The 15,119-nt window shown below is 41.2% G+C and overlaps 1 protein-coding gene across 6 annotated transcripts in view; it reads right to left on the bottom strand.

Annotated features, from left to right (window-relative positions):
* Nucleotides 1-15,119, bottom strand: part of LOC139765613 (uncharacterized) — a 244,706-nt gene that overhangs the window by 134,276 nt on the left and 95,311 nt on the right. For all 6 annotated transcript variants that reach the window (XM_071693272.1, XM_071693273.1, XM_071693275.1 and 3 more), the window contains exons 9-11: nt 12,550-12,710; nt 9,263-9,364; nt 8,608-8,727 (exon numbers count right to left, since the gene is read on the bottom strand). In XM_071693272.1, the coding sequence (XP_071549373.1) occupies nt 8,608-8,727; nt 9,263-9,364; nt 12,550-12,710 (383 nt within the window). The remainder of the gene's footprint in view (nt 1-8,607; nt 8,728-9,262; nt 9,365-12,549; nt 12,711-15,119) is intronic.

Here is a 15,119-nt window from a genome sequence, read left to right as displayed (position 1 = left end):
TTTTTATTTCCACACATCTCCCTTATTCTTTCATTACTTGATCAAACCACCTCACTCCACATATTGTCCTCAAACATTTCATTTCCAACACATCCACCCTCCTCCATAAAATCCTATGTACAAGCCTATGCCTCCTAACCATACAATAGTGTTGGAACAACTATTTCTACAAACACACCCATTTTTGCTCTCCAAGATAACCTTCTCTCCTTCCACACATTCTTCATCGCTCCCAGAACTTTTGCCCCCTCCCCAACCCTGTGACTCACTTCCACTTCCATAGTTTCATTTGCTGCTAAGTGCACTCCCAGATATCTAAATCACTTCACTTCCTCCAGTTTTTCTCCATTCAAACTTACATACCAATTAACTTGTCCCTCAACCCTACTGAACCTAATAACCATGCTCTTATTCACATTCACTCTAAAATTTCTCTCTTCACATACTTTTCCAAACTCAGTCACCAACTTCTGCAGTTTTTCACTTGAATCAGCCATCGAAGTTGTATCATCAGCAAGCAATAACTGACTCATTTCCCAGGCTCTCTCATCCCCAACAGACTGCACACTTGCCTCTCTCTAAAGCTCTTGCATTTACCTCCCTAACCATCCCATCCATATACAAATTAAACAACCATGGGGACATCACATACCCCTGCTGCAGACCAACCTTTACTGAGAACCAATCACTCTCCTCTCTTCCTACTCGAACACGTGCCTTACCTCCTTAGTAAAAAAAATTCACTGCTTCTAGCAGCTTACCTCCCACTCCATATACTCATATGACCTTCCACAAGGCATCTCTATCAACCCTAACACATGCCTTCTCCAGATCCATAAATGCCACATACAAATCCATCTGTTTTTCTACGTATTTCTCAAACACATTCTTCATAGCAAACACCTGCTCCACACATCCTCTACCATTTATGAAACCGCACTGCTCCTCCCCAATTGCAAAGTATTGATTGAGAGGGAGAAGGCATGTATAGAGCTTCAGACTGGGGAGGAGCAGTGTGGTTTCAGAAGTGGTAGAGGATGTATGGAGCTGGTTTAAGAAGTGGTAGAGGATGTATGGAGCAGGTGTATGTTTGAAGAATGTGCTTGAGAAGTACTTAGAAAAACATAGGGATTTGTATGTGGCATTCATGGATCTGGAAAAGCTTATGATAGGGTTGATTAAGATGCTTTACTGAAGGTCTTCAGAATAAATGGTGTGGGAGGCAAGCTGCTGGAAGCAGCGAGAAGTTTTTATCAAGGGTGTGAGGTGTGTGTGTGAAAGAGTTGGAAGAGAGGAGAATGAATAGTTCCAAGTGAAGGTCAGTCTGCAGCAGCGCTGTATGATGTCACCATGGTTGTTTAATTTGTTCATGAATTGGGTGGTAAGGACGGTAAATGCAAGTCTTGCTGAGAGGGGTGAGTATTTAGTTGTTGGGGATGAGAGTGCCTGGGAAGTGAGTCAGTTGTTGTTTACTGATGATACATCACTGGTGGCAGGTTCGAGTGAGGAACAGTAGAAGTTGGTGACTCAAATTTGCTACAAATGCTGTACCATAAAAAAAAAACAACCTACTCACTTCCCAGGTCGTCTTGTCCCCCACAAACTACATACTCATCGCTCTCTCTAAGACTTGCACATTTACATCCCTCTCCAGCCAAACCCATAAACAAGGTGAACTTTCATAGTGATATCATACACCCCTAAAGAAGGCCAACCTTCGTTTGGGACCATTCACTCTTCTCTCTTCCTCCTTGTATACATGCCCTACAACCTTGATAAAAAGTTTATACTTTTATCAGCTTTATTCCCAAGCTGTATATTCTTAAGACCTTCCACAAGGCATCTACAGCAACCCTATCATATGCTTTCTCAAAGTATATAAATGCCATACACAAATCCTTCTGTTTCCCTAAGTATTTCTCGCACACATTCCTTAAAGCAAACACCTGATCCACACATCCTCTATCACTTCTGAAACCTTACAGCTCCTCTCCAATCTGATGCTCTGCATATGCTTTCATCCTCTCAGTCAATACCCTCCCATACAACTTACCATGCATGCTCAACAAACATACCACTGTAGTTAGAACACTCACCTTAATCCCCTTTGCCTTCACACAATGACACTTCACATGCATTCTAACAATCCGCAGGCACCTTAATGTTCTGTACATATACAAAAAATCCTTACTAACTGATCAAAAGCACAGTCAACCCCCTTCTAAATAAATCTGATCCATCTACTCCAGCCACCTTACCATATTCCATCTTAACCATTCTTCATGACTTTCTCACTTTACTTAACATCCTGACTCAAACACCCTACATAAGCCATTCTGTCATCTAACACATTCAACAAATACTCACTCCATCTCCTCCTCACTTCATCACTACCTGTCATCACTTCCCTTTTTGCCACCTTCACTGATGTTTCTACATATTCTCTTGTTTTTTACACATCATTTACCTCCTTCCAAAACATTCTATTCTCCCTAAAGTTAACTGATACTTATTTACCCCAACTCTTGTTTGCCCTCTTTTTAACCCCCGCACCTTTCTCTTGACCTGCAATTTTGCTTCATACATCCCAAATCATTTGCACTCCTTCCCAGTAAGAACGGCTCAAATGCCTCCCTTTTCTCTTTCAGTAGCAACTTTACTTCTTCATCTCATTCTATACCTTTTCTCATCCCCACCTTTTACATATCACATGCATCTCCAGCACATGCCATCAATACTTCCCTACATTCCTCCCATTCCTCACCCATTCCCCTTGCTTGATTTACTCCAACCTTTTGCCATTCCACACCCAATCTCCCCAGACATTTCTTTACAAAAGTCTCTTTTCCAAGCTCACTTACTCTCACCACTCTCTTCTCATCAACACTGTTTCCTCTTTTCTGAAAACATCCAGCAATCTTCACCCTCGCCTCCACAAGACAGTGATCAGACATCCCACCAGCTGCCCTTCTCATCACATTTACATCCAAAAGTCCATTTTACACATCTGTCAATTAATGTGTGATCCAATAATGCTTGCTGACCATCTCTCCCTCACACAGGTATTCTTGTGTATGTATCTCTTCTTAAACCAGGTATTGCAAATCAGTCTTTTTCTGCACACAACTCTACAAGTTGTTCATCATTTCCATTCATAACACTGAATACCCTCATGTGATCCCTAAATTCCAGCTCTTTACCATTAGCATCTGTATACATTACTTTCTGACATTTTCATCACTTAACAATCCAGATCCATCTCCAATGTTAGCTGGGGGTGTTCCATCCTCTTTTCTCACTTGACGACTAGTATTCATTTGCCATATGATATAATCATTTGCTTTTATCCTTCTCTTCTCTTGGGGTATCATGTATGATGAATATCCCACTGCCTTGTTTTTAAATTTCTTTGCCTGCTTGAATACCTCCAGGTTAGATGACTCCAAAGAAAATGTTAACATGGGAAATGATGGAACTATGGGGGTGATGTGAGTCAAAGAATGGAAGAGGGGCATTAAGGTTGCATTAAGGAGCATGTATGAAAAATCAACACGTCTGGGTAAAGATGTGTATGTTGGAAGATACAGTAATCTTAAATGTTGTATGGATGCAAGTCTCGGACCCTGAATGCAAAAGAAGGAAAAAGGGTAGACATATTGGAAATGAAATGTCTGAGGACACTGTGCAGTGTGAGATGGGTTGATCATGTAGGAAATGACTCTGAAAAAGAAAAATGTGTCTTTAACAGCAGTCTGATTGTGAGAGCTGACCAGGGCATTTTAGAATTGTTTGAACATATGGAGAGGATAGACAAACACTAACTGATTATAAAGATATGCATGTCATAAGTGGAGGGAACTAGGATATACATGTCAAAAGTGGGTGGAACTGGAGAGTGGGAGGCTGAGAAAATAAAATGGAGTGAAGGAAGCTTTGGGGTACTGGGGCCTGAACAATCAGGAAGGAAAGAGCTGTGCATGGAAAAGAATGAATTGGATCAATGTGTGAACTATTTACAGTTAAAGGTATTTCAGATGGGGATTCCTGAAGTACAATTTCATACTGCATGCAGTAGATACATTTTTGTGTGAAGGTGGTCTGGATGAAGATGGTTTCATTTATCTGATGCTGTTACCATACAAAGTGTAAAATAAGAGCACTTACATATAAAGTGGAATTTAGTGGAAGTCTATTTTCATTAAGCATACTAAACATGGGGCTGAGAATGTTTATGAGTGAAGGATAAGGGAGTAAGCATTTGATCCACCCATGCAAATAGCGAGAATATTATGCATTTGATCTATGCATGCAAACATAAAGAATATTAAAGATAAAAAAATATACATAGGAAGACTAAATAAAAATCACTCATTTTTCATTTGATTTTCTTTCTTAACACGGCAGTAATCATTTTCTTTGTGTAAATAATCACAATTCTAACCTAAACACACTGGTATAAGCATTTTCAACAATAATGATTTTTCAATTACAATCATAAGTTATCCCATATATCAAATCTGTGGCTATTTCTATTTTTTTTTTTTCTTTTTTTGCTTTGTCACTGTCTCCCGCATTTGCGAGGTAGCGCAAGGAAACAGACGAAAGAAAATGGCCCAACCCACCCCCATACACATGTATATACATACGTCCACACACGCAAATATACATACCTACACAGCTTTCCATGGTTTACCCCAGACGCTTCACATGCCCTGATTCAATCCACTGACAGCACGTCAACCCCGGTATACCACATCGCTCCAATTCACTCTATTCCTTGCCCTCCTTTCACCCTCCTGCATGTTCAGGCCCTGATCACACAAAATCTTTTTCACTCCATCTTTCCACCTCCAATTTGGTCTCCCTCTTCTCCTCGTTCCCTCCACCTCCGACACATATATCCTCTTGGTCAATCTTTCCTCACTCATTCTCTCCATGTGCCCAAACCATTTCAAAACACCCTCTTCTGCTCTCTCAACCACGCTCTTTTTATTTCCACACATCTCTCTTACCCTTACGTTACTTACTCAATCAAACCACCTACCACCACACATTGTCCTCTATTATTTGCCTTATTTTGCTTTGTCGCTGTCTCCCGCGTTTGCGAGGTAGCGCAAGGAAACAGACAAAAGAAATGGCACAACCCACCCCCATACACAATGTACACACACACACGCCCACACACGCAAATATACATACCTATACATCTTATATTATATTTATTTTATTATACTTTGTCGCTGTCTCCTGCGTTTGCGAGGTAGCGCAAGGAAACAGACGAAAGAAATGGCCCAACCCACCCCCATACACATGTATATACATACGTCCACACACGCAAATATACATACCTACACAGCTTTCCATGGTTTACCCCAGACGCTTCACATGCCCTGCTTCAATCCACTGACAGCACGTCAACCCCGGTATACCACATCGCTCCAATTCACTCTATTCCTTGCCCTCCTTTCACCCTCCTGCATGCTCAGGCCCCGATCACACAAAATCTTTTTCACTCCATCTTTCCACCTCCAATTTGGTCTCCCTCTTCTCCTTGTTCCCTCCACCTCCGACACATATATCCTCTTGGTCAATCTTTCCTCACTCATCCTCTCCATGTGCCCAAACCACTTCAAAACACCCTCTTCTGCTCTCTCAACCACGCTCTTTTTATTTCCACACATCTCTCTTACCCTTACGTTACTCACTCGATCAAACCACCTCACACCACACATTGTCCTCAAACATCTCATTTCCAGCACATCCATCCTCCTGCGCACAACTCTATCCATAGCCCATGCCTCGCAACCATACAGCATTGTTGGAACCACTATTCCTTCAAACATACCCATTTTTGCTTTCCGAGATAATGTTCTCGACTTCCACACATTCTTCAAGGCCCCCAGGATTTTCGCCCCCTCCCCCACCCTATGATCCACTTCCGCTTCCATGGTTCCATCCGCTGCCAGATCCACTCCCAGATATCTAAAACACTTCACTTCCTCCAGTTTTTCTCCATTCAAACCCACCTCCCAATTGACTTGACCCTCAACCCTACTGTACCTAATAACCTTGCTCTTATTCACATTTACTCTTAACTTTCTTCTTCCACACACTTTTCCAAACTCAGTCACCAGCTTCTGCAGTTTCTCACATGAATCAGCCACCAGCGCTGTATCATCAGCGAACAACAACTGACTCACTTCCCAAGCTCTCTCATCCCCAACAGACTTCATCCTTGCCCCTCTTTCCAAAACTCTTGCATTTACCTCCCTAACAACCCCATCCATAAACAAATTAAACAACCATGGAGACATCACACACCCCTGCCGCAAACCTACATTCACTGAGAACCAATCACTTTCCTCTCTTCCTACACGTACACATGCCTTACATCCTCGATAAAAACTTTTCACTGCTTCTAACAACTTGCCTCCCACACCATATATTCTTAATACCTTCCACAGAGCATCTCTATCAACTCTATCATATGCCTTCTCCAGATCCATAAATGCTACATACAAAACCATTTGCTTTTCTAAGTATTTCTCACATACATTCTTCAAAGCAAACACCTGATCCACACATCCTCTACCACTTCTGAAACCACACTGCTCTTCCCCAATCTGATGCTCTGTACATGCCTTCACCCTCTCAATCAATACCCTCCCATATAATTTACCAGGAATACTCAACAAACTTATACCTCTCTAATTTGAGCACTCACTCTTATCCCCTTTGCCTTTGTACAATGGCACTATGCACGCATTCCGCCAATCCTCAGGCACCTCACCATGAGTCATACATACATTAAATAACCTTACCAACCAGTCAACAATACAGTCACCCCCTTTTTTAATAAATTCCACTGCAATACCATCCAAACCTGCTGCCTTGCCGGCTTTCATCTTCCGCAAAGCTTTTACTACCTCTTCTCTGTTTACCAAATCATTTTCCCTAACCCTCTCACTTTGCACACTACCTCGACCAAAACACCCTATATCTGCCACTCTATCATCAAACACATTCAACAAACCTTCAAAATACTCACTCCATCTCCTTCTCACATCAACACTACTTGTTATCACCTCCCCATTTGCGCCCTTCACTGAAGTTCCCATTTGCTCCCTTGTCTTACGCACTTTATTTACCTCCTTCCAGAACATCTTTTTATTCTCCCTAAAATTTAATGATACTCTCTCACCCCAACTCTCATTTGCCCTCTTTTTCACCTCTTGCACCTTTCTCTTGACCTCCTGTCTCTTTCTTTTATACATCTTCCACTCAATTGCATTTTTTCCCTGCAAAAATCGTCCAAATGCCTCTCTCTTCTCTTACACTTATAATCTTACTTCTTCATCCCACCACTCACTACCCTTTCTAATCAACCCACCTCCCACTCTTCTCATGCCACAAGCATCTTTTGCGCAATCCATCACTGATTCCCTAAATACATTCCATTCCTCCCCCACTCTCCTTACTTCCATTGTTCTCACCTTTTTCCATTCTGTACTCAGTCTCTCCTGGTACTTCCTCACACAAGTCTCCTTCCCAAGCTCACTTACTCTTACCACCCTCTTCACCCCAACATTCACTCTTCTTTTCTGAAAACCCCTACAAATCTTCACCTTAGCCTCCACAAGATAATGATCAGACATCCCTCCAGTTGCACCTCTCAGCATATTAACATCCAAAAGTCTCTCTTTCGCACGCCTGTCAATTAACACGTAATCCAATAACGCTCTCTGGCCATCTCTCCTACTTACATATGTATACTTATGTATATCTCGCTTTTTAAACCAGGTATTCCCAATCACCAGTCCTTTTTCAGCACATAAATCTACAAGCTCTTCACCATTTCCATTTACAACACTGAACACCCCATGTATACCAATTATTCCCTCAACTACCACATTACTCACCTTTGCATTCAAATCACCCATCACTATAACCCGGTCTCGTGCATCAAAACCACTAACACACTCATTCAGCTGCTCTCAAAACACTTGCCTCTCATGATCTTTCTTCTCATGCCCAGGTGCATATGCACCAATAATCACCCATCTCTCTCCATCAACTTTCAGTTTTACCCATATTAATCTAGAATTTACTTTCTTACATTCTATCACATACTCCCACAACTCCTGTTTCAGGAGTATTGCTACTCCTTCCCTTGCTCTTGTCCTCTCACTAACCCCTGACTTTACTCCCAAGACATTCCCAAACCACTCTTCCCCTTTACCCTTGAGCTTCGTTTCACTCAGAGCCAAAACATCCAGGTTCCTTTCCTCAAACATACTACCTATCTCTCCTTTTTTCACATCTTGGTTACATCCACACACATTTAGACACCCCAGTTTGAGCCTTCAAGGAGGATGAGCACTCCACGCGTGACTCCTTCTTCTGTTTCCCATTTTAGAAAGCTAATACGATTCAATTCAAAATCCACACAACTTACAACAACAAATAAACAGGGTGTAATTAGATCACTTCCCTATTAATTACATCCATTCACTTCTCACACCTAGCAAAGGATAATACTAAAATCACTCTTAAATTTCACTTCAGTCTTAACTACCAATTTCTTGCTATACACAAAAGCAGTCTCACCTGGGAATTGTGATATGCTGTCTAAGTGATGGAGAGGCTATGTTCCGAGAGTAAGACATTCGTTGCAAGCTGATAGGCTGACTTTCAATTCTATTTGGACTGGGCTTTGGTTGAGAGGGCCTGCAGATCATGAAAAAGACTTAGCTCTTATCTACTAGTATACATACTGCTTATATCTTTTTCTGTGTTCATGATATTCAACATAACCATAATCAACACAATGCTTCTGGTTACCTACCATTAATAGCAGCAATTAATAAGCCATGTGTTAAAGAATTACACATATTGTCCAAGCTAGTTTCCATTTCAATACCCTTTAATACTTCTTATTCATGATTCTCTATCATCTACTTCCCTGCACTTACTTCCCTTCTACTAAGAACTATTTCATGCATGTAACCACCTAACCATTCAACAACATTCAACAGTGTATCTTTGACTACTGCAAGGTCTCTGACACTTGAATGCGTGAAAATGATTTGTCGTAATGCTGTCTGGGGAAGATTTTGCATGTGAAGGCCTTGAATGTACTAACATAATCTAAAAGTGTGCAGTTTGGGGGAAATTGGCTTGTATCACCCTACTCTGAATATAAGGAAAGGCAAACATTTGCTATGACTACAGTGATGTAAACTGGTAAATTATGTCATCTTACCTTGAAAGACTAACAGCATGATTGGCTGCAGTATGTTCTCTGGAGTGCCCAACAACTGATTCATTACCACGTTTAATCTCTTTTGTTGATGAACTTGTTCTTCTATAATAAGAAAAGAAAGATCAATCAATTTAATGCACATTTACACCATTTAACAGTTTCAAAAGCAATCAACATTAAAGATGCAATACAACCTCTCTAATTCTTGATTTAGAAATCCTCAAATTTCAGTAATTCAATATTTTAGTTGCATTGAAATAAACAAATCCATGCAGCATTGGGAAAACATAATGAATTGTGAAAAAATTCAGCAGTGCATTACATATCTATCTATATCTCTGATGCCTGTTCCCTTTAGGAACTCCTTTAAGGGAGTGGCCATGGCAAAAGTGTGTACATAATTGGTGAACTCCAGAGCTGCTTCTCAGCCTTTTGTGCCTCACCTTTAATGGGCCATTAGCAGAGGGCAACTCTAGTACAGTGTTTTCACAGGCTCCTGCCTTATGTTCCACTATATACTTCTACCTAATATTGTAATATATAAAAAGATTTAATGGGAGAATCCACGAGAAAGTGAAACCACACACAAACTCTAGCTCAGGTGGTTTATTTCTAATATTCTTGTACTACCAGCTTATTACATCAAGATCATACAGGCCTAAACATATTATAACTTTGGAAAGAATGATGTTTTCCTGGTGCTACCTCGCTGAAGCAAGGGATAGTGTTGCTGTTTTCCAGTGGGGCAGGGAAGCAACAGGAAGTGGGGAACAGTAATTATGGATGGGGTGGTTAGGGAGGTGAATGCAAGATTTTGGAGAGAGGGGCAAGTAAGCAGTCTGTTGTGGATGAGAGGGCTTGGGAAGTGAGTCAGTTGTTGTTCACTGATGATACAGCACTGGTGGCTGATTTGGGTGAGAAACAGAAAAAAGGTTGGTGACTGAGATCGGTAAAGTGTGTGAAAAAAGAAAGTTGAAAGTAGATGCGAATAAGAGCACGGTCATTAGGTACAGTAGGGTTGAAGGACAAGTCAATTGGGAGGTAAGTTTGAATGGAGAAAAACTGGAGGAAGTGAAGTGTTTTAGATATCTGGGAGTGGATTTGGCAGCGGATGGAACCATGGAAGCGGAAGTGAATCATAGGGTGGGGGAGGGGGCGAAAATTCTGGGAGCCTTGAAGAATGTGTGGAAGTCGAGAACATTATCTCGGAAAGCAAAAATGGGTGTGTTTGAAGGAATAGTGGTTCCAACAATGTTATATGGTTGCGAGGCGTGGGCTATGGATAGAGTTGTGCACAGGAGGGTGGATGTGCTGGAAATGAGATGTTTGAGGACAATATGTGGTGTGAGGTGGTTTTATCAAGTAAGTAATAATAGGGTAAGAGAGATGTGTGGTAATAAAAAGAGTGTGGTTGAGAGAGGAGAAGAGGGTTTGGTCACATGGATAGAATGAGTGAGGAAAGATTGACAAAGAGGATATATGTGTCAGAGGTGGAGGGAACAAGGAGAAGTGGGAGACCAAATTGGAGGTGGAAAGATGGAGTGAAAAAGATCTTGAGTGATCGGGGCCTGAACATGCAGGAGGGTGAAAGGCGGGCAAGGAATAGAGTGAATTGGATCGATGTGGTATACCGGGGTTGACATGCTGTCAGTGGATTGAATCAGGGCATGTGAAGCGTCTGGGGTAAACCATGGAATGTTGTGTGGGGCCTGGATGTGGAAAGGGAGCTGTGGTTTCGGGCATTATCGCATGACAGCTAGAGACTGAGTGTGAACGAATGGGGCCTTTGTTGTCTTTTCCGAGCGCTACCTCGCACACATGAGGGGGGAGGGGGATGGTATTCCATGTGTGGTGAGGTGGTAATGGGAATGAATAAAGGCAGACAGTGTGAATTGTGTGCATGGGTATATATGTATGTGTCTGTGTGTGTATATATATGTGTACATTGAGATGTATAGGTATGTATATTTGCGTGTGTGGACGTGTATGTATATACATGTGTATGGGGGTGGGTTGGGCCATTTCTTTCGTCTGTTTCCTTGCGCTACCTCGCAAACGCGGGATAACGTATAATATATAAAATACTTAACATATCACATCCTAGCTAAATCAGACTGGGATACTTATCTATGATATGATGGAAGAAGCTTGCAAATACCAACCCAAATATCTAGATACATTAGACATATCTTGTGATCACTACAACACCAGGCAGACTGGTACTATCACCAACAGGGATATGCCATCATCGTTTCCTGGACGTTGTTGCTTGGTTAGGGAGCAGACCCAGATTAAGGCAAGGTTGTTACTGCTGAACACGCAGCACAGGATGAAAGGTATTTACCTCAATAGAAATGTTAAGAGGTTTCTAGCTCTCAAAGATCAAATACATCTCTTGGTAGCTAGTGGGATGAATCAACCCTGGAGTGAAAAAATAAGAGTAAAAATGAACAAAGCAAACGACAGCAAAAACAATGAGAAAAGACAGAAAAGTGAGAATAACATCCTAACTGGAGTAAGACAATGTTCTACAATAAAATTACCAAGACAACAGGAACATAAGGGAACCTTACATATATGCCGACATAAAGCTTATGTAAGGTAGAAGAAGTAGTTGGGAGTTTGTAGGCAGCAAATGACCTGAGAGGTGTAATACCAGTACTACACACCTGGTTATTGGAAGGGTTAGTAATCCATGTATCATGAGCCAGCACTTCAGTAGTTGTAAAAATGCACTCCTCGGACCCAGGTAGCTGTCATTTCTTTCTGCCTCACCCACATGTGGACTACTGACATTCTGTCCACAAACATGTAATTTCTCCTTATACATAACACCTGACAATACTTAACTTGCACAGCTCATTCTTAGTAGCTCTAGATTTTCCAATGGTGAGCAGTATACGCCAACCCTGCCTTTTGGCAAAATGTTAGGAGCAACAGAAAGAAGTTAAAGGTAGGACTATTTAGGCAGGAGCAATGGATAGAAACATTTGGTAGTCACAGTGGGTACTAACATTAGGTAGAAGTAGTCAGTAGGAAAGTTCGGTAGGAGCCTCTGCAAACATTTTGCTAGACTTGCCCTCTGCCAGTGGCCTGTTAACGGTGAGGCATCAAAGCTTAAGAAGTGGCACTGGAGTCCACTAATTACGGAAACCCTATTGCTGTGGCCATCCCCGTGAGGAAGTTCCAGTTGGGAATAGGTGTCAGATATACAAATAGATAGAAGAAAAGCTTATTAGACATAAATGAAATACTCTAAATTTCTAACACATGCAAGTTTTTCTTACCTTAAGATCTTCTGAGCTTCTCCGTGTGAATGAAGGAGCTTTATTACATTGCCTGTTGTAATCTTAACTGACAAATCAAACATGGGATTTGGGAAGTCTCCCAGTTGATGCATGTTGTTCTCTGCACACTGAACATTTTTCAGACACACAAAACTACCATCCTGCAATTGTAAATTACTAATGGGTATCTTGGTTTCTCAAAGGGAATTTATACTGATGGTTTGGAAGGTTACCTCATAAAGGAAAACACAGAAGAAAGAAAGAAATGGTAAATGAAGGAAAATACATTTGCTTCAAACATGGATCAAAGTTCTATTTCTGGTACATATCTCATTGCCTAAATTCATATTAAAAAACTGAAGTTACGTAAATAATCACTGCTTGGATTGTGAATGATTCTAAAACTGCTGAAATATGATGAGAATTCCCATACAGTAGGGTTGGGATATATTACGAGACAAGTACCAAATAAGTTTATGCAGCAACAAATCACGTTATATTGTGACATCCATTTCCAAGTGTGTATATGAGATTAGGGACCAAAGTGGGGGAAAAAAAGGAAAAAAATTACTCGAAGTGTTACATAAGTAATGGAAATAATGTACCAAATAATGCCCAAAATGTTATCCAAGAAGTGAAAACAATAAACAACACCCACAAAAAATAAAATACAAGTAATCTGTCTACTTATCACAACCCCATTTCTGTGGTACTTTTAGATAGGATAAGTAAGGTTTTTTCTATATTCTTTTTGGTAAGAACATACTGAAAAAAATATGTAAAAAAATATTCATAAAAGAAATACAATTTACCATATCATTACCTGAATAAGACATATTTTGAGTTGTAAGATTACTGACCAATTGCTTCCCTAATGAGGAAATTTCTAAACAGTACACTGCTGTACCACCCATATCTTTGTTACGAGTATTTCCTCACATGTCGTAGAAGGCGACTAAAGGGGACAGGAGCGGGGGGGCCAGAAACCCTCCCCTCCTTATATCTTAACATTCTAAAAGGGGAAACAGAAGAAGGAGTCACGCGGGGAGTGCTCATCCTCATTGAAGGCTCAGACTGGGCTGTCTAAATATGTGTGGATGTAACCAAGATGAGAAAAAAGGAGAGATAGGTAGTATGTTTGAGGAAAGGAACCTGGATGTTTTGGCTCTGAGTGAAACGAAGCTCAAGGGTAAAGGGGAAGAGTGGTTTGGGAATGTCTTGGGAGTAAAGTCAGGGGTTAGTGGGAGGACAAGAGCAAGGGAAGGAGTAGCACTACTCCTGAAACAGGAGTTGTGGGAGTATGTGATAGAGTGTAAGACAGTAAATTCTAGATTTATATGGGTAAAACTGAAAGTTAATGGAGAGAGATGGGTGATTATTGGTGCATATGCACCTGGGCATGAGAAGAAAGACCATGAGAGACAAGCGTTTTGGGAGCAGCTGATTCAGTGCGTTAGTGGTTTTGATGCACAAGACTGGGTTATAGTGATGGGTGATTTGAATGCAAAGGTGAGTAATGTGGCAGTTGAGGGAATAATTGGTATACATGGGGTGTTCAGTGTTGTAAATGGAAATGGTGAAGAGCTTGTAGATTTATGTGCTGAAAAAGGACTGGTGATTGGGAACACCTGGTTTAAAAAGAGAGATATACATAAGTATACGTATGTAAGTAGGAGAGATGGCCAGAGAGCGTTATTGGATTACGTGTTAATTGATAGGCGCACGAAAGAGAGACTTTTGGATGTTAATGTGTTGAGAGGTGCAACTGGAGGGATGTCTGATCATTATCTTGTGGAGGCGAAGGTGAAGATTTGTAGGGGTTTTCAAAAAAGAAGAGAGAATGTTGGGGTGAAGATAGTGGTGAGAGTAAGTGAGCTTGGGAAGGAGACTTGTGTGAGGAAGTACCAGGAGAGACTGAGTACAGAATGGAAAAAGGTGAGAACAAAGGAGGTAAGGGGAGTGGGGGAGGAATGGGATGTATTTAGGGAAGCAGTGATGGCTTGCGCAAAAGATGCTTGTGGCATGAGAAGCGTGGGAGGTGGGTTGATTAGAAAGGGTAGTGAGTGGTGGGATGAAGAAGTAAGAATATTAGTGAAAGAGAAGAGAGAGGCATTTGGACGATTTTTGCAAGGAAAAAATGCAAATGAGTGGGAGATGTATAAAAGAAAGAGGCAGGAGGTCAAGAGAAAGGTGCAAGAGGTGAAAAAGAGGGCAAATGCGAGTTGGGGTGAGAAGGTATCATTAAATTTTAGGGAGAATAAAAAGATGCTTTGGAAGGAGGTAAATAAAGTGCGTAAGACAAGGGAGCAAATGGGAACTTCAGTGAAGGGGGCTAATGGGGAGGTGATAAGTAGTGTTGATGTGAGAAGGAGATGGAGTGAGTATTTTGAAGGTTTGTTGAATGTGTTTGATGATAAGAGTGGCAGATATAGGGTGTTTTGGTCGAGGTGGTGTGCAGTGAGAGGGTTAGGGAAAATAATTTGGCAAACAGAGAAGAGGTAGTAAAAACTTTGCGAAAGATGAAAGCTGGCAAGGCAGCAGGTTTGGATGGTATTGCAGTGGAATTTATT

Source organism: Panulirus ornatus, chromosome 55 (assembly GCF_036320965.1).
Source record: "Panulirus ornatus isolate Po-2019 chromosome 55, ASM3632096v1, whole genome shotgun sequence".
Classification (NCBI taxonomy): Eukaryota; Metazoa; Arthropoda; class Malacostraca; order Decapoda; family Palinuridae; genus Panulirus; species Panulirus ornatus.
Note: the sequence above shows the minus strand (reverse complement) of the source record. Positions and strands in the feature narration are given on the sequence as shown.